This window comes from Dipteris shenzhenensis, chromosome 31 (genome assembly GCF_047967505.1).
Source record: "Dipteris shenzhenensis isolate YYH24624 ecotype China chromosome 31, Dip_SZ_1.0, whole genome shotgun sequence".
Taxonomy (NCBI): Eukaryota; Viridiplantae; Streptophyta; class Polypodiopsida; order Gleicheniales; family Dipteridaceae; genus Dipteris; species Dipteris shenzhenensis.
In genome coordinates this window covers 44,499,891-44,518,951 of record NC_141626.1, presented here as the reverse complement: position 1 = coordinate 44,518,951, position 19,061 = coordinate 44,499,891, and the positions used below count along the sequence as shown (strand labels likewise).

The 19,061-nt window shown below is 41.4% G+C and overlaps 1 protein-coding gene across 1 annotated transcript; it reads left to right on the top strand.

The window, feature by feature from the left end:
* Nucleotides 1-1,148: 1,148 nt before the first annotated feature.
* LOC147881503 (large ribosomal subunit protein eL38z/eL38y) lies at nucleotides 1,149-2,717 on the top strand. The gene is made up of 3 exons (XM_087369728.1): nucleotides 1,149-1,239; nucleotides 1,321-1,504; nucleotides 2,488-2,717. Exons 1-3 carry the CDS (start codon nucleotides 1,237-1,239, stop codon nucleotides 2,508-2,510), a joined length of 210 nt encoding a protein of 69 aa, XP_087225854.1. The 5' UTR covers nucleotides 1,149-1,236; the 3' UTR covers nucleotides 2,511-2,717.
* Nucleotides 2,718-19,061: the final 16,344 nt, after the last annotated feature.

The window sequence follows — 19,061 nt, the reverse complement described above, 5'->3', positions numbered from 1 at the left end:
TCTTGCTCTTTATTATGTCGGCACATGTAGATTGTTCATGGGCATGGGACCTTATCATGCTTAGGTGACAATAAAAGTATAGTCCAAGACAATGTGCTTTTAGCAAGTTTTCTTAGCACAACCAAATGTGAGTAATATTTCAATATCCACAATATTTTGAAAGGCATTTACAACCTTATCCTTTTCACTCTCCTACCAAATTCACTAACTTAATTATTTTTGGTGCATGGAGGCTTAATTAAGATATGTTTATGTATGGCTTAATTTATTTATATTGTAATTAACCTATGTTTTTCTATGGATTAATTTATTCATGCATCTCTACACACCTTGATCATACCTACACAAGTAGGGGGTCTTAACATCATATATCTTAATCTACAATGCAAGGACTCATTAATTAACCTATGTCTCTCCATAGCTTGAATTATTTTATGCATAGACTATGTCCAAGGGGGGCTTTCCCAAACATTCAAGAGCCCCAAATCAACATCAATTAACCTATGTCCCTCCATAGCGTAAAGAAGAAAAATAAAATTACAAATAAAGGAAAAAGGCAGCTATTCCAGCTGAGACTACAATATAGCATCCAAGGGCCTTGAAAGCCACCCTACAATTGTCATACTTATAGCAAAGTACTAATGAAATCAACTGTCATTTTGATAAGGCTCTAAGGCTTGGTTCACACTAAGCACCAAGGCAAACTCTCACTAAAGGGATTCCCGTTGCCCTCGTATGTTCACAATGAGTTGATGTTTGAGTCAAAGTGATTGGTGCAGGCTTGAAACAAAACACCCTGATTTGGTCTTGAGGGGGGGGGGGGGGCGAACCCTACATCCGTCGTCCAAGTTTTGTTGAAATGGAAGTCTCCCAGGTCATCCAATGCGCGTGTCAAACCGTGGGCTCTTAGAGCCAGTTCATGCGAAGGGAGGGGTTACAAACCGAAAATTTGAATTTGGGTTCACGTAGAGGGAAAACCTGGTTTTTTTTTGCTGGTCGCTGCTACTCAAGAGGAGGGGCTAAAGCAGCAACCAGTTATTATTACTGATAGGACAACCTTCTAGGTGTAAGGTATGAACTAAAAGGAAGGAGAGGTTAGGGTAAGGTTAAAGGCGAACGAGGGTAGGGGGTTAGGTGAAGGTGAGGATGTATATAATGGGATTGAGGCTGAACACATAAGTTCTCTCTACGAAGGATTTTAGGGTTTCCTGCTGGCATTTCGACTGAGCTTCAGCCATGGTAAGATCTTCTCCTCCCCTTGTTTCTCTTTGCAATTCCTTCTCTTTTCTTCCCCTACCTCTCACTTCTTGCCTTTTCCAGCCGAAGCAAATCAGTGAAATCAAGGACTTTCTCCTCACCGCTCGTCGGAAGGATGCCCGCTCCATTAAGATTAAGCGTAGTAAGGATGTCGTCAAATTCAAGGTTCGTTGCAAGAAGTATCTCTACACCTTGTGCGTCTTCGACTCTGAAAAAGCTGACAAGTTGAAGCAGTCCCTTCCTCCAGGTTTGCGTCTCCATTCTTGTTAGCATTTTTTAAGGCTAGGGCTGCTATGTGTGTAACTACTGTGTTGGTATCCGCATAGGTTTCTGATTTCCCAAGCTTTATCCGTCGGGCTGGCAGGTAGCATTCCTGACGTTGCGGCGGCTATAGCCGGTCAAAAGTTTGATACACCTTGTGATATTTGAGCGTATTGCTTATTCCTTCGTGGTTTTCGGGGATTGTGCCAAACGAAGGCTGTTCTGTAGGCCAGTGTAGTAATGGCCTTGTTTTCTGTTGTAGAAGGCCGTTTGATAGGCTAGGACTTGTTCTGTTCCGGGTATGGAGTTTGACACACGGTGTTCTAACTCTTAAGCTAGCTTATCTGTAGCTTTTGGTTACCATCTATTCAGTTGCTAGGTTTTTGTAATTTCTGATTTCTTTGTTGTGACTTGAATTCTGTTTTGTTTATAGCTCCTTTACTTCACGATCTTGGTATAACCATCGTCTGCCTGCTGCTCTGCTATTTGTAACAGAGCTTTCCTAAGGTCTGAAGTGGTTTATTGTAGATCAGGCTAAGTCCCGCACTCACAGAGTTTCATCGTCTCAATGAAAGTTTGGGAGGTACTATTATCATGTTAGGTTTTAAAGTGAGTTCCTATTATGCTACCTCACCAGGTTCTGGACATACATGACCATGTATGTCAGCGTCAATCTGAATTGAATTTTTCTATAAGCTTTCAACTTACTGTTAGCTCCTTATTCTCTAAAATTTCCCCAGAATAAGTTACCTTTTAACCGGCTTAAATATCATAAAAAAATCAGCGTCCCATGAGGTGCTTATATGAATTGTTGCAGAGAAAACATCCTTACGATGATTGTTTGTTATTAGGTGTTGTTTTGAATGCTCATCTTCTTTGAATTTCTGTTCTCGTCACTCATATTTGTTTCAGCTGCAGCCATGTGCAATGAAAGAATGCTGATGCTTTGTTTGGGATTATGTGATGCAGGTTTGAGTGTGCAAGATGTGTAGGCTCAGGAACAGTGAATCCTCAATGTCTTTATGATAGTTCGAAGCGCAATTCAAATGAAGGAGTAATTTTTGCCAACTTTAGTCAGTCAAAACTTTCGCATTCAAATGTAATTGTCGTTGTATTCAATCTCCCAGCCTTTTTGGGAAGAGGGCTGAGACTGTTAAGTCTCAGTGGATAACTCGGTAATCAGAAGCTATTTTCTAAAAGCTGTCTGGATAATATTACTGCATTGTGGTGGTTGCCTACGGGCTCCTAGTGTTAATGCTTTTTTAAATTGTAACTGTATGTGGCTTTGTCTGAAATATTTTTTGGAGGTCTGTTGTGTTGACAGTTTTGCTTACACAGGCTCAATCCGTTGTCTTTATTGCTGTTATTTTCTTTGTAACAAGTTGCTCTTTCCTGAGAGCTGTTTCTAGCCTCTTAGGACCACAATAAAAAACTCATGAACATGGGTCTTCCTAAAAAATTCTGGGGAGTGGGCTGAAGAACAGGCATACATATGAAGTCTACCTATTGTATTGATTGGGGTGGACATCTTTATGCTTGGCCTGTTGTAGTATGCATGATTAGCATGTATTTCTCACAATAATAGATGAAAAGGACAGGCAATCTTCTCACATTGTGACTGACTCCCTTGTTTTAATTGACGTTGGTTTTCACTTCTCTTACAAACAATGTGGAACCTTGTTTGGCACTCCAAGGGTTTGTGGGATTTTTTTCATAAATGTTGAGTGTTGTTAAAGTCATACTGTTGTGATTTTATTTTAGCTTCTTAACTACGTTTATAGATGGTCTAGTTCATACTGTTTTTAGCCCCTGGTTATATTTGAGCTGGTTGACAAATAGCCCACAGGCAAGGCATTAAAAGTAATGTGCCACGGGTGGTACAAATAATTTAAGTTTTGCAGAATGTGTAGAGCTAGTTCAAATTACGATCTTAGGTCACAAAATTGATTGGAAAATTTTCAATGTACTCAAAATTTTTTATTTCTGTTGCCTCTTGTGGACTGAGTTTCTATGGTGTTTAGTGAGGTAGAACTCTCTATGCGACCCTTACATTGCCATATCAATGCCTTTTGGATGTTTCTCTGTTCTCTTAGGTCATGTTCCAAGATGGGCATTGGTTGATGTTGGTAGAGCCCTTGCAAAGGGTATATATGTTGAAAGATTGCAATCTTAGAAACGTAGAAAGGGTATGTGTTGCAATTGGAAATAGAACTAAGAACAATTCTCCGACGAGGTCTAGGATTGAAACCTTATCTAGCAAGATAAGGGAAAGACTAGGCCTGAGTTGGGTCAATCATTGCCATAGTAATGAATAACTAGATCCGGGCAGGTAGTCGGATTGACAGAGAATGTTATATTTAAGTTTTGTAATTTTAGCGTATAACCACACATTTTGTTTTTAGAGGATTGAATTAGCACATAGCACTTTGCATTCAACACATAGCACTTTAGTATTTAGCCCATGATCACATATTTGTGTGGGGGAAGATTTGCCACTTCCTCTCCTAAATTATAGGACCAAGAATGTGGCCTTCTTTGTGCTCATTTCAATTTGCATTTTTTACAAAGCAATTTGATTTTGCACATAGCAATATGAATTTGGCATATATCACTTTGCATTTGGCTTAGTACTTTGCATTTAGCACATATGTGTGGGAGGAGAGTTGGTACACTTTCTCTCCAAAAATTACAACACCAAGGAATGTGCCCTTACTTGGGTTCATATCTATTTGTATCTAGCACATAGCAATTTGCATTTCAATTTGTATTTTTCACAAAGGAATTTGAATTTTGAACATAGCAATTTGAGAGAGAGAGAGAGGAGAGCTAAACAGTGCTTGCTTGCATTGTAAGAGTTTCTTGGCTTTTCATCCAGTGGCTCTTGCTCCACGAGGTGTGGTTTCACTTCTCACACCATCCTGGTACACAGGTCCATCTTTGGTAACACCTCATGGCACCACCACCTTCAATCATGTTCTCGCCTTCAAACTCGAGCAATCCAACCGTCACGATCTTCTAGTTGTCCCCCTCATAATGAGTGAACAACCTGGAGTCTTCCACGCACCATGCTCTGAGGGTCTGTTTCAACCCGTAATTGGACCATGAACTCTCATTGAGCTCTCAAGTAGGTACTCTTCTGGCTTCAGTAAACCTTGTCCATCACCTTCTAGCAATCTACGTTTGAGATTTGAAGAAGCACGCACACTTCCCCCAATTCGTTCCAATCTCGCATAACTTGAGACAGATGAAGAGCAGATTCTTTCCACAGCATGCTATAGAGGCTAAAATGAAGAACATTAAGTACATACCAGATCGTCGTACTGTCTATGTGCTTGCTCTGAAAGCAAACCATGCACCTCATCGAGGCACATACCAATAGTCGATGTAATCCTGTACTGTCCCCTTCTATAGTACAACATCCATCTGAATATGAAACCCCAAGGTACTCAAGAAAATCTACCCTCATGTCACTATCAACAGCCACACACCTGGAAGATACCAAGCACTCCATGCTATCCTTCACCTTCACAAAGGTATCTGACTCCTCGTCGACTCGTATCTCAATGTAGACATCATCACTGTGGTTTCTAGGTCGGCATATCTGACCTCATTAACACATAGAGATGTCACCAAGAACAACTCTTCGATTACCACATTTGCTTTGGCTTTTGTGTCACCCTCTGAATCTGAGTCGACGGACGACTTCTTTTTGTTTTTCTGATCTGCCTTCTTCTTTCTGCAGTCCTTCGCAAAATGGCCTGGCATGTCACAATAGAAGCACTTCCTCTTCAGCTTCCTCTTGGAAGTGTCCTCGTCATCAGAGTCGTCTTTCTTGGACTTACCATCGTTAGGCTTGCCCTTTCATTTGCCAGCGTAATACTTTGCCAGCAGCACCTTGTCATCGTTGTCATCGTTGTAGAGCTTCTCCCTAGCTTCTACCTAAAGGAGTAATGGACCCAACTCCTCTAAAGTCAGAGGTTTGGTCCTCTGTCCTGCTATCATAGTCATCGTAACAAAGCTTTTGAAACTCCGAGGCAGCCTCCTCAGTACCATCAAGGCCAAATGGCACGAGTCCACCTTCTGACCAACTGATGCCAGTTGATCTCTCACTACCTTGACCTTCGTCAAGTGGTCATGTACCGAATCTCCCTCATCCATATCAAGGTTGTAGAGCTGATGATGAAGAAGCAAGATTCGGGATGTGTTGTCTGTCTCATACAGATCCTTCAGAATGGTCCACGCCTCTACTAATGTCTCGGCCATCTGGATGTGAGGAAGCACCGAGTCCGTCGTAGTCCCTATGATTAATGCCAAGGCATGGGCATCTCTGTCTTCCCAAGCTTCAAGCTCCTCTTCGTCTATTGCCATGAGTATCTTCCCTTGTCAATAGACAATGAACCAGCCAAATATAGAAGATACCAAAATAATATGCTTCCATCCAAAGCTATGGACACAATACAAAAAAGAAAGATCTAGAGTCCCACCAATGGTGTGGTCGTTTGATCTTACCACAAGGTCCTTCTCATATGTGCCGGTTATCTCTAGACTCGAGCCCGCGTACTCCACCTCGAGCTTCTATAGACTTTCTGTTCAGATCCTTGGGGTAAAGGTGGGTACACACACCCACCCACCCACCCACACACACACACACACACACACACACACACACAAAACAATAAGGTACTATGGCTGGCACACAAGTTAGCTCAACAAGTACTCACCATTTACTTTCACTAGTAGATGTAAGGGATCACCATTAGTTAATAGTGATCGCCATTCCCATAGATCCTGAGGGGTCTCACATGGGATCTAATAGAATCCTATCATATCATCTCTCTCTCTCTCTCTCTCTCTCTCTCTCTCTCTCCCCCCCCTTCTCCTTGTAGAATCATCATAGTAGAAGTCATAATGTTTACACTCTCCCCTTCTCTCTCTCTCTCTCTCCTTTTGCCTCTCCTTGTCCCTTTTAATACCTCTTGTTCTTGCTTTTTGTAGCTTTGCCCCCTCTTCCCTATTTTGAGAGATACTTGTAAGCTCCCTCCCCACCCTTGAACATGCACATATTCTTAAGAAACACGACATTTTGCTATTGAAATGCAACAACATAACAAAATATATCAAAAGAGGAAATAACTCATGCTATAATGTACTTCTTTGCGACTATTGTCAAGATTGAGTAAGCGTGTCACTCTAATGTATAGCAACACCTTGATCGTTTGATGCTAAACGTTTGATGCTAAAGGCATTAAATCTTCATTTTTGTTATCGCTTTTTTTGGTCTTATTCATATATTTTGCATTGGTATCCATGAAGGATTCCAAGTTTAATTGACATCCATTTTCCTTGTTGTAGACATCACTTGTGGGTAGCTCATCCACACGAAGTTTACAAAAATAACATCATAACCTCATTCAAATGCGTATAGTGCAAAAAAATTGAACACCAAACAAGGGTAACAAAACTAAAATTCAAAATTAATTCAAATTCATGATGCAAATTTGAGTCAACATTGAAATTGATGCTGGTGGTCCTATCTCAACTATGATCTATCTTATGTGCTCTCATATGCCTAATTTCCTACACTTCATGTACTATTTATTGCTTGAAAGAAGCTTTTGATCTAGATCTTGCTTGCACTTCATTTGCATCCAATGGATGTCAAACTCCCATTTTTAGATGGAGACTTACAAGAAGACGTGTAAATGCAAGAAGGGACTAAGAGTATGGAAACTCAATAGAGCTTTGCACGATCTCAAGAAGAAAAACTTGATTGATGGCTAGCTTAGAACTTTGGATTGATAGCTATTTCAAACCTTTAGTCTCATTGCGAGTTTCATTGTCCACTTTGGCAATTCTCTAGATGTAGAGGCTTTGTTATCATATTGACCATGATATGCACCTAGATTTGGAACATAGACTCTCTTATTTCGCCTACTTCTTTGAGTTGAAGTATGTGATAAGTCATCTAAGCACATTTTGTGGATATCTTCTCCTCATATCTTGTAGTAAGCTGCATCTATTGCAATGTTCTCAATTGATTACCTTTCTTTCCAACCACGTGGCAAAAAGTCTGGCTTACTTGCTTATCAAACAACACATCTCACAAAACAAACACCTTTTGGGCGACTAATATGCTTTATGCTCTTATGCATAACTAGCCATAATGCATATCTTGCTTGTGGTGGCATCAAACTTTTCTTTTTTGTCTTTTGATGCGACTATAAACCCTTGAGCAAAGGCTAGACAATTAGCTTGTGTCTTGTCCAACTTCATGTCCCTTAAGGCAACAATAGGTGATCTACCAATCCATTAAAGTACTAAGGATATTTCTTCTTCTAAAGAAAATTTTATATCATTTTTCGTCATTAGATTTATTGCACAATAAACTATCGTCTAGTTCTTCTAATATTGGTTCATTATTGAGTCTTAGAATAGGAAATTTCTTCATACACACTCCATTATTTGCCAAACTTAGTAAATTTGTTTTGGATGTATTTTCATAAGGCATCTATTGATTCAACAATTTTATTGAAGTACTACTATTGGATTTTTGAAAACATTTAAGAACGTTTGTCATTAAGTAGACATAGATTTGGTGAGTGGCATTATTTACAGAAGCGACAGTAATTACTACCTGCTGAAGGTAGACATAAATTTTGTGAGTGGCATTATTTACAGAAGTGACAAAGTAACTACTACCTGCCGAAGGCACCTTCCAATCCAACGAGTGTTTTGAGCTAACTACTCTTTAGTTCTTGAAAACTTTCAAGGAAATTCACTCCATTTTGTCATGAAGTAACATAAATTTTGCAAGTGGCATCATTTGTAGGGAAGAAAAAGTATTTAGTATATCCACTCTCTAATATTTTAAAGATATATTCTCCTAAATGTCAGGTCAACTGGGGAGGAGCTTGCAATAGCAATACTCGCACAGACCGAACACAAGATACTATAAAGAAAGTGCAGCAACAAAGAGAAAGCACTGCAACAAACAAATCTTGCAAGCACACATAGCTGAGATGGAAATGGTGGGAGGCTATGTGAAGACGTGCTTGGAGTAAAAAGCAGATGGGCGAGCAGCAAGGAGTTTGATGGAGGCGTGTAGAAACTGAGCGAAGAGGCAGTTTGGGTGCTCTAGGATAAGAAGAAGCATCTAGCAGAGAAGGAGACCAAGGGTGAATAGAAAGAAGCTTGAAAGAGAGAAGAAACCTGGGTAAAATGGTGAAAGAGATAGAAACCTAGATCTCCTAGCATGCAAGTTCTTTGGGCTGAACAGATTCATTCGCTTTGAGGTTTCCCTCCCCCCAAGATTATGAATCCTCTCCATATTTGGGTACAACGTCAAAGCATTAATCCCCAATAGGTATCCTAAGCATTAACTTGGAGACTTATCCCATTAACTTCTTTGGGTTAATCATGGCCATGGTGGTCCAACCTAAACTATACCACATGGATCCCTTCCTAGAAGGGGCATGGTGGTCCACCAATAAGATAAATCTACAAAGTACCAATAACATAAATCCACAAGGGAGCCCGAGGGGAGGAGGGGGGAGAGAGAGAGAGAGAGAGAGAGAGAGAGAGAGAGAGAGAGAGAGATATTAATGTCTGTAGAAGAACTCACGGGTCTATGAGACAAAGTACAAAACAACATAAAAGTGTAGTAACCGAGAATCAAGGGAGTGCACAAAGCCAGCTCCTCATAGGGCATAGCTACCTTCCAATACTACTATCAGGTGGCCTTTATAACATTAGTTTAAGATTGAGTGTCTTTGGGTTTGGATTTAAAATCTCTAATCAATGCTTGCCCATCTCGATAAATTGCCCATTTTCCTGGTTTGCGTGCTTCATTGGCCTTGGTGAGTTCATTATTTCTTTTTTTGAGCTAGATCGGGGTGAGCTCCTCAAATATCCAAATCTTTGTTCCCTTTACTTTATGTGTTTGCCTAAGGATCTTAACTCTTGCTGCCCTCCCTCTGAATTAGGCCTATGCTTGTGTGCCATTTTGATTGACGTTGCATATATCATTTACATCCCATTTAACTTGCAGAACTTCGTGCTTATGGGCATACAATTGTATCATCTATGTCTTTTTCCTCATCATCATGAAGGCAACCATCTTTCAAGACCCCAATGCGTAAGATCGTTCTATTTTTCTTGCTCTTTTACTTCCATATAAATACCATCTTTATTTACTTAGTCTCAATCACGGGTCAATAATCATCTCTTCTTTGATAGAACTTGATTAGTGATCATCTCCTTAACCTTGGAGACCAATTGTACTGTTGGAGGAGATACATTGCATTTGTATAGTACTTCTGCTAGAATTTCTTATTTTCCATTGCTCTCCATGTCCTATATCTTCCTTCCAAGAGAAACAAGTTGGACTTGGAGTTTTGGCATTTCCTGGTGCAGGGTTTGAAATGATCCTCCGAGAGAGAGAGAGAGAGAGAGAGAGAGAGAGAGAGAGAGAGGATGTAACTTGAGGGCTATCATCATCTATTAGCAAATACAAGGGTGGTGGTTGTAGTTTGGGTCTTACTTGGTATCAATGGGAGGGATAACAACTTCTTTTGTAAATTCTTTTGGCATGCAGAAGATGGCAAATGATTTTTTATTGCAAAACTGGATTAGTTTATGTGGTAGGGTGGCAAGCAATGGCTAGTATGGGTCATTATTATATAGACCTTGTCATTTGAATATTTGTAGACAACTTTTAAGCATGTGGAGGGGTTTGAGGAAAAAGTCTTGACAATTGGAGAACTTGAAGGTGAACAAGTTTATGTTAGAATTGGAGACCAAATTAATATAGTGAGTCTTGGTAAAGAGTTATTGGCCTTCATAGGATGCATATGATGTTGTAATGAGAAAGGAAGCATTAGCCAAGGTGCATTTGGAGGCTGGGCAACTAGAGTCATCACCACAAGGACAAAGACAGAAGGAAGATGTGGGGCAAATATTGATAGGTTGTCTTAGAGTCTTTAGATTTGAGGCTTCAGATGAGCGGGACTAGGGAGCTCGTCCTACTATAGGTGGGTTAAGGGAGTTTCACTGACAAGAGGGGAAGGATTACCGAAAGGAGAAGCCATTGATCATCAAATTCAAGCATGCCAAAGGCGATTTGGAGAATGTGTATTGTTTTTATGTCAAGAGAGGGGACATGCAAGGCAAAATTATCCTTGTTTGTGGCAAAGAACAAATTAGGAGGAAAAATAAAAAGTAGCTACACTTCTAAACCATGTAGTGCATGTGTGAGAAGATGAAAAATGGAGCATTAATGGTAAGAGGACAAGGAAGGCAAAGGAAAATGTAGAAGCTACTTCACTGACGATAAGGGAATCGAAGATAGAATAAAGAACAAAGACAAGTTTAAAGAAGATAAAGAGGAAGATCTTGCACATGGAATTTGCCTTGGGATAAATAAGGCATGCCTGCTTATGATCTTATCAATGATCTAAAGTTAAGGAAAACCAACATCAAATCTAGGTGGCTTATTGCTTTGTCTCCAAACTTGGACATGGAATCGTACTAAGGCAGTAAACACACATGTAGATAAGATAAAATAAAAGTATGTTAAGGTTGGGGTTGTGATGACGTGCCAAGGGTGGCTGTGATTATCATTAAGAGGATGCTTTTGAATGCATCTATGGATGGAGGTGCATTTGTCGATGTGATAAGCAAGCATGTAGTAAAGGTGGGCTTGGATAGTAGGATGGTTCCCTCTCCCTACTTGATCAAGCTGGCTAATAATACAATGTGAAATCTCTGTGAAGGATCAAGAACTTAGAGGTTGGCATCTATGATATTATTATGTCTCCACTTTCCAGCTGATTCCTGGCAAGGCTTATCAGAAGGGATATCCTATTGTACTTAGTTGGGGAGAGTAGGAACAATCTAGAATTGGAAGACATAATATAATCTAGGAAGGACAAGAAGATGTTGGAATATGAAGCCAAAGTGAGTCTAAAATGAGTGTTCTAGGTGTGGTTTTATAGTCTAGTGAGTCCTAGACATGCCATGTGTCATATTGGGAGATATCCCATAGACATTGTGACTTTCTAGAGTATAGTGGCACACTATATAGTGTTATACTTGTCTATTGTCTATCAGATCAGTCAACATCAAGCTTTATATCATATCATTGCCTAGCACTTGTTCTTTCATTCTCCCTTCGATTTTGCCTTTCATTATGCTTTCCATATTTCCATTGTTCCTAGCTAGCTACTAGGTCTCTTCATATGGTATCAGAGCTAGCTTTCCTCAAGGAATGAGGAGGCCTTGAAGCCCATCTCAAACCTATGAAGAGGCTAGCTCCTTCCACTCTAGTTCTCCTCCTCTCCTCCTCTCCTTCCTTGAGCACTCCCTCTTCTTCCTTTGCCTCTCCACCTTGAGCTCCTCTCCTCCTACCCATGCCTCACCATCGGGCGCCCTTTTAGCCTCAGCATCAGCTGTACAGCCAACCGTACAGTCGTACGGACTGGTGTGCTATACAACAGCCCGTACCAACCGTTGCATCTGCCCATATAGCCAATAACTACCCGTACGATCTGTCGTACAACCTGACTACCGTGCCGTACCAGCCTGCCCGTATACCTACTACTCATGCTCCCACACCATTTTCCCTCGGGACTGCCACCAACAGAGCCTTGAAATGTGTGTCCAACAGTAGCTTCTTCTGTCGTCTCGAAATCCACGCCATCTCAACTCTCTTTTGCCCTCTACAAGGTTGCCTCAACAAGTAAAGATGCTCTGAACTTGATGTGAGCTCCAAACACTTCTCAACCTTTTCAATTACCACCCCGATTATCCTTGGTGCCTGAGCTCCACTTTTGTCCGACTCTCTGCTCGTGACACCTCCGACCTCTACTTCGACATCGGTGACTCTCACTTAGCCATTTTGAGAGTCACTATGTGAGTGCTCCATTTAGCTACCCCATGGACTTCACCAACACATCTTTTGGGGCATTCCTGCCTAGCGCTTCATCGACATCGTCATCGACTTGCAAGGATGTGCACACATGTGCATTAGCTACTTGGAGGACATCTCTTACTTCTAAGAGATCTATTTTTATTATTCCTATAGCTTGATGTATTTTGGGGTCCTCTGCCCTGAGAAGTCCCCCTAAAATGATATGTATTGAGTGTTTGGTTTCCATTGAGTCTAAAGGTCCTCTGCCTTGGATAGTCCTCCTAAAAAGATGTATTGGTTTTCATATTTTGGTGTGTGGCTTCCTAACATGTCCTGTTATGAAGCCAAGGGGGGATGTAATGTGGGAGCCATATGTATTGGCTTTGATAGGTCTATTTGTTTATCAGGCCTGGCGTGAGAGTTCCAGGATGTTGGTGCATTGGTCTCCTAGACCTCTTAGTTGGTCATGCATTCATGCATGTTGGGCCTTTGAGCCATGCTAGATGAGTCTCTGAGTCTGTTGTACCATGCTCACTAGCCTCTGAGCCATGCTCACTTACCTCTAAGATTGTGTGGGAACCATGTCTAGTTCTAGATCGGCATGCACAGTTTTGATGATCATCATTGTCATGTTCTGTTCTTGGTTCCATTCCAGTAGTCTCTCACCTTGCCTTCATGGGGGGTGTTGGAATATGAAGCCAAAGTGAGTCTAAAATGAGTGTTCTAGGTGGTCTAGGTGTGGTTTTATAGTCTAGTGAGTCCTAGACATGCCATGTGTCATATTGGGAGATATCCCATAGACATTGTGACTTTCTAGAGTCTGGTGGCACACTATATAGTGTTATACTTTTCCTTTCCATTTTTCCTTTCATTATGCTTTCCATATTTCCATTTTGTTCCTAGCTAGCTACTAGGCCTCTTTAGAAGATTGTGTAATGCAACATTATGCAGCAAAAGAATCTTGGAGGGGTGAGATCTTTAGAGGATTCAACAAATAGTGAGGTGAGATTTGATGAAGAGGGTTTATAGGTGGAAGAGGATATGGAAGCATTAGCCTCTAGTGTGAAGTATGGTCTGGCCAAAATCGTGAAGTATGGTCTGGGAGAGCATGCAGGGATCCTCCAGAGCAGCTACTACTGCCAGGAAAGGTACTTTTTTCATAGTTTGGAAAGGATCTCCTTTCTTCTCCGAGTCTCCTTTAGGGTTGAGGTGGCACTTTCAACCTCCATCTAGGATTTTTGTTAGCTCATTTTGAGCTGGTTTTTTTCTCATGCATGGCATGATGTCCTCCCGCATTTAAGCTTGCTCTTGCAATTTTCATTCATACTTAATGAAGTAACCTTTTTGAAAAATTAAAATAAAATCATGAAGCCTCGAGATTAGATGAAATAGGAATGCCATAGAAGAGGAAAGATAAAAGTTTCTAAATATGCTAGACAAAACACTACATGGACATGAGGATAGTCACATTGATGAAGCACAAGATGATCTTGAGCCAGAAGTATGCCAATAGCTCATAATTCAAGGAGATTGGGCGGAAACATCAAGGTAGAGGCATTGAAGAAGAAGTTTGCTAATTTGTTGCTAGTAGGCTTCATCTATGCCACTGGAGAATTTTGAGTGGGTTTACCCAATCGTAGTCACCCAAAAGAAGGGTAACAAATGAAGCATTTATGTGGATTTCAAGGCCTTGAACAAGTGCACCAAGAACAGCCACTCCTTTCAAGGATGAGATACTAAACCAAGTAGCTAGTGACAAGATGTATTGAGTTCGTGAGGGGTATGTATGCTACTTCTGGGTATGGATACATGAGGAAGATCACCCTCAAGATGCCCTTCATTATACTTGGAGGTGATCTTATCAGGAGAAATTTTGGTGTCAAAAAAGGTATGGCAACATTCCAAAGATGTTTGAACCTTATCTAAGGGAACTTTATAAGAGTCTTTTGGAAGAAGTGTCTACCTTTTCCTCTAGGAGTGATCATTATGATAGGATGGCTTTGACTTAGGAGGGCGTGGATGCTAATGGGAGTTTAAACCCATGTGAGTATCATTTAGGAGTGGAAAATGTGATATTATTGCAACATGTGAGAGGGTTGAAAATAGATTCTATGAATGTGGAAGCTATTTTTGCCTTGCTAGAGCCATTTCAATGCAAAAGGTTAAAGAAAGCAATAGGGAAGACGAAGTACTATTTGAGATTCGTAAAAGATTCTAATGAAGTAACCTATCTAATCAATTCTTTATTTAGGGGTTCCATTAGGGAAGAGAGAATCAAGATTTTGAAGGAGATGATGAGCAAAGAGCTAGTCCTTAAAGATCCAACTTTGAATGTTCTTTCTTAGCATCAGTGCGACAAGCCATGCTCTTGGTGCCATCCTCCTACAAAAGGGGAAGGTACGTTCTTGTTTCCTAACTATTATAGAGAGTGAGCAAAATACAAGCCGATGGAACATCAAGGATTGCCTTTATTTTATACTATAAGGAACTTTAGATCATATCTTTTATCCTTCCATGTTTGTCATTAAGCACGTGGTGCATTAGTATTAAGTATGAATGCCTAACCCTGTTAGAAGAGTAGTGGCAGGGATTGGGTAGTTGCAAGAATATTCCTTAGCTAAGTTGTTGAGTAGTGGAGGAGAGGACTAATTGCATAGGATCATGAAGCTCATCCAAGGAGGTGTGACAAGGAGTTAAAGATCGCTTGTGAGGACATCATGTGAAGTTTCCACATAGGATATAGTTCATTTCAACTCGTATATGGGATGGAGGCCATGTTGCCAATTGAACTATGAGGACGAGTTTGTAGAGGGAAGAGGATGAGGAAACTAGCCTTGTGTGACAAGTTTTTGCAATTGAAGAGGATGCAAGACACTAGAAGGATGCAATGCAGAAGTTGAGGGCTCTTCATCAACAAAGGCAAGCATGGTTACGAAGGCACAACAAGAGAAAGGAAGAGATCAAAGAAGGGTACTTCGTAATGAGGTTTGATGTTTTGGTCTCAAGTGGATTGACAACAAGTTCATTTTAAGGCGGGAAGCAACATACGAGATAGTGAAGAGGTCAACACTTATCAATTGAAGGATCTTTGTCGAGGAATTCTTGCTACTAAGAGTTTTAGTGTGTAATATCTCAACTCCTAGGGAGGAAAGGACGTGATGAATTTTTTTGCATTGGTCATATCATTGTTCTAGTGTGCACATAATGTATGATCAAGTATATGCTGTTGATAGGCATGATGTTTTGAACCGTCTTGATCTTGAATTAGCATAGCTGTTGTTGACAATCATGGTTATAATTGGATTTTTTCTCATATGTAATGCCTTACTTAAAAAATGCCATATGATATGAATTACCTACTATTGGGAAGAGAAGCCATCCTGTAGTAACGTTACGATTGGGACCCCTTGAGATTGCTGCATGAGAGGAGCAACTCCTATATTTGGCTCTCATTTTGAGGAAAGAACACAACACCACTGCGATTGCATAGAATCCTACGGTGATGTCATGATTGGAGCCTCCTGGGACTGAAGCAAGAGATGAGATCCTCCAATCGTTGTGTAGTGGTCAACTCTAATCTTATAGGAGATCGTGCCTCTATAAAAGGCATACGTCTCTAACATCTCTGTATCCTAGCTCGATGGTCTCACTACAAACTGACCAAACAACCTCTCGTGGCCCCAATGGCTCAATAATTATTGTTTTTTGCTATGGGTTGCGGAGGTCGTGGAGGCTCAAAGGTATAGGAGCTGTAGGTGGAAGAGGAGGCTGAGGAGGCTCAACAAGCACAAGCAAGGGTGTGGACATATGAATGTTAGGGTGCCAGTAGAAGTAGCCTCTTGTTTCTGCCTGTCATGGGTGGGAGGGCATCGACCTAGACAACAATGAAGTGCCTCTTTCTGATAGAAAAGACACTGGTCTAGAAGGCCCTTATAAATAGCCCTCTCCTATTCCATGAGGAGCATCTAGCAAGACTCACCTGTGAGTTTATCAATTTCGCCACATTCCCAGAATACCTATTCTAGTTAGAGGCCTTATGCACACATAGTCTCACACTTTCTTGATAGGTTGGATGCTTGCGAGTCACTTGCAATAGAGATGGTAGGAGACAATTAAAACCCACAGCTTCCTTCCATTATTGACATCCCAATGCTTTCCCCAGAGATGCAATGATGATTACTTTCCAAATAAATACAAAAGCTAAAAGTGCCAAATCCAACTACTTGTTATTTCTATTCAAGGACATGACCAATGGCATGTAATCCAAAGATGATATCACAATTAAAGTAGCCTAGACGTTGACATGTTATTTTTATCATAACAAAAGTAGCCACAAATTTCCTCCTTCCATTCATGTTGCAGTCCTATGGTTCCCATCCCAACATAGAAACATTCTATCAATAATTGCATCCAATCAAGGATCGACTTCAATAGTTCCCCAAATGAATCATTTTTTAGACCCAGATTGGATCCCATGTGGATTTCATTTTGTCTATCACAAAATTTGGACTTCCCCCCCCCCCTTCCCTCACAATGTCTTTATTGCAATAGAAATCTCTTTGTACAAGACTCACGAGGGAGCAGTGAATGCCACCTATTCCCCTCATTTTACTGAAGGCAACTCCACCATATTGGTCACCTCCACTAATTCATGAATGTGTAACGAGGGCCCAAGAGAGAAGATCCCCTTTATTGTTGGGGGCATAAAGGTTGACAAGACCAACCTTATGTCCCCCAATCAGAAGAATAACGCACTATGCTCTAGCGGGTGTTATACCATGTCCCACGACTAGGGAAAGAAAAGAATCTAAAACTGAAATGCAAGTTCCTCCCCTAGTGCCAAAAGCCGAAGACCAAAAAATACAAACCTTGTGTCCCCCAATCTAAAGACTAACCCATTGTGCTCTAGTGGGTGTTATACCATGTCCCACGACTAGGGAAAGAAAAGAAATGCAAGTTCCTCCCCTAGTGCCCAAAGCCGAAGACCAAAAAGTACGACTAGATAGCAATTTGCAATAATCTCTAACATTCTTGAATAAAAAGAATATTGATGAGTCCCCCAATAACACCTAGATAAAGATTTTACAATCAACTACTGACAAGGAGATACAACACCAAGGCCCTGTATGTTCCAGCTGTTAGATATGCTCAATGCCCCTCTCCTAGTAACCACCAGTGGTCCAAGGTGCTCAAGTTGTAAGGCCCCCATATGAGGAGAAGCCATGTGTGAGCCCGGACACTGGATGGATCTTGACTTGCATATATCAATGAGACCGTTGATGGTAGAAAGGTGATTGTGTGGGAGTCCCTTGCTCTTGCTGGGGTCTGGGGGCCAGCTGACCCCCCTAGTGGGGATTCGGGGACGAGAGCCCCCGAGGCGACAGTATAGGGAATATTCCTTGAATATTTCCATGGACGACTAGTCGGTTCCACTGACTAGGTTGACTGGTCGGCTTCATCGACTAGGTTGATTGGTCGGTTCCACCGACTACGTTGATCCGACTATCGCCCTCATAGCTATAAAGAGGCGACCTCTCCAGTCCATTGCACCGGATCAGATCTTCCAACAGAGATCTTCCAGCTAGTAGCTCTTCATCTAGTATCTGTCTAGATCGCCATCTAAGCTCCACTGTGGGAGCGCACGGGTGGACGGAGCGATCATTTACATCAGTATTGAAGGAAAATTTTGTTCATCTCCAGTTTGCTGTGTACTCTCTATTCTTTGTTCAATTTCTGTTCCGCTACGCCATGTAATTTAACACCAGCTACCAATCCTCATCAACCGAAGACTGTAAGGAAGAGGAACATCTTAGCCAACCTAGTGGCAGAAAAAACTCCCTCCTAAGTAAAAGATCTCTTGGAATAATTTAGAGGGAAATCCACTAGAGAAAGAACCCCAACACCTATGAAAGAAGACACCCTATTGATAGGAATACTAAAAAACGCATCACCAAAAAAGTAGGGGGTACAAACTCCATCCCTCCAAGATCAGCCAAGGGAGAGAGTTCTTTTGAGCTAAGAAGTGCCTAAAACCCCTAAGGTGAAGAAGAGGCAGGAGCCACACCCCTCCCTTGAAAAATAAAAGGATACTAAAGAGCTGAGGTGGAAGCGGGCTGCTCGGACAAAGGACCACGAGAATCTGAAGGAATTGCATCAATGGGCTCTTCCAAGTAGGTTCGGGCCGTGATTGTGGGCATCACTAGCCACGACCAAAATTGGGATATCAGTAGCCCCAATTGGTGTAGAGTCTTAGACAAGAGAAGTACCATCCTAATCAGCAGGTGGAGGAGCAACCACTCTAATTGCCACCCAATGCAGGGCGGCTTGTGCGGGACGAGCAGCTGGTGTGGGGCCACACGAGATTTTTGCAATCTCTAGCAAAATGCCCAAAGATCCTACAAATCTCACATTGGTCCAACCTACCCACGATCTCGACTGTCTGTCTAAACAGAGATCCATCAGGGCGTTGGAGCATGATGAGGGTCTGAAAGAATGACCCTAACTCTAGGAATCCTATCCAATCTGATCGCATCAGCATGGAGGGGGGGATCTCAGTGACTAGCTCCAATCCTGGCTAGCAGTCAATGGTGCTCCTCTACATGATAGAAGCCTAAAGAGAGGCTTGAAGAAAATCTTC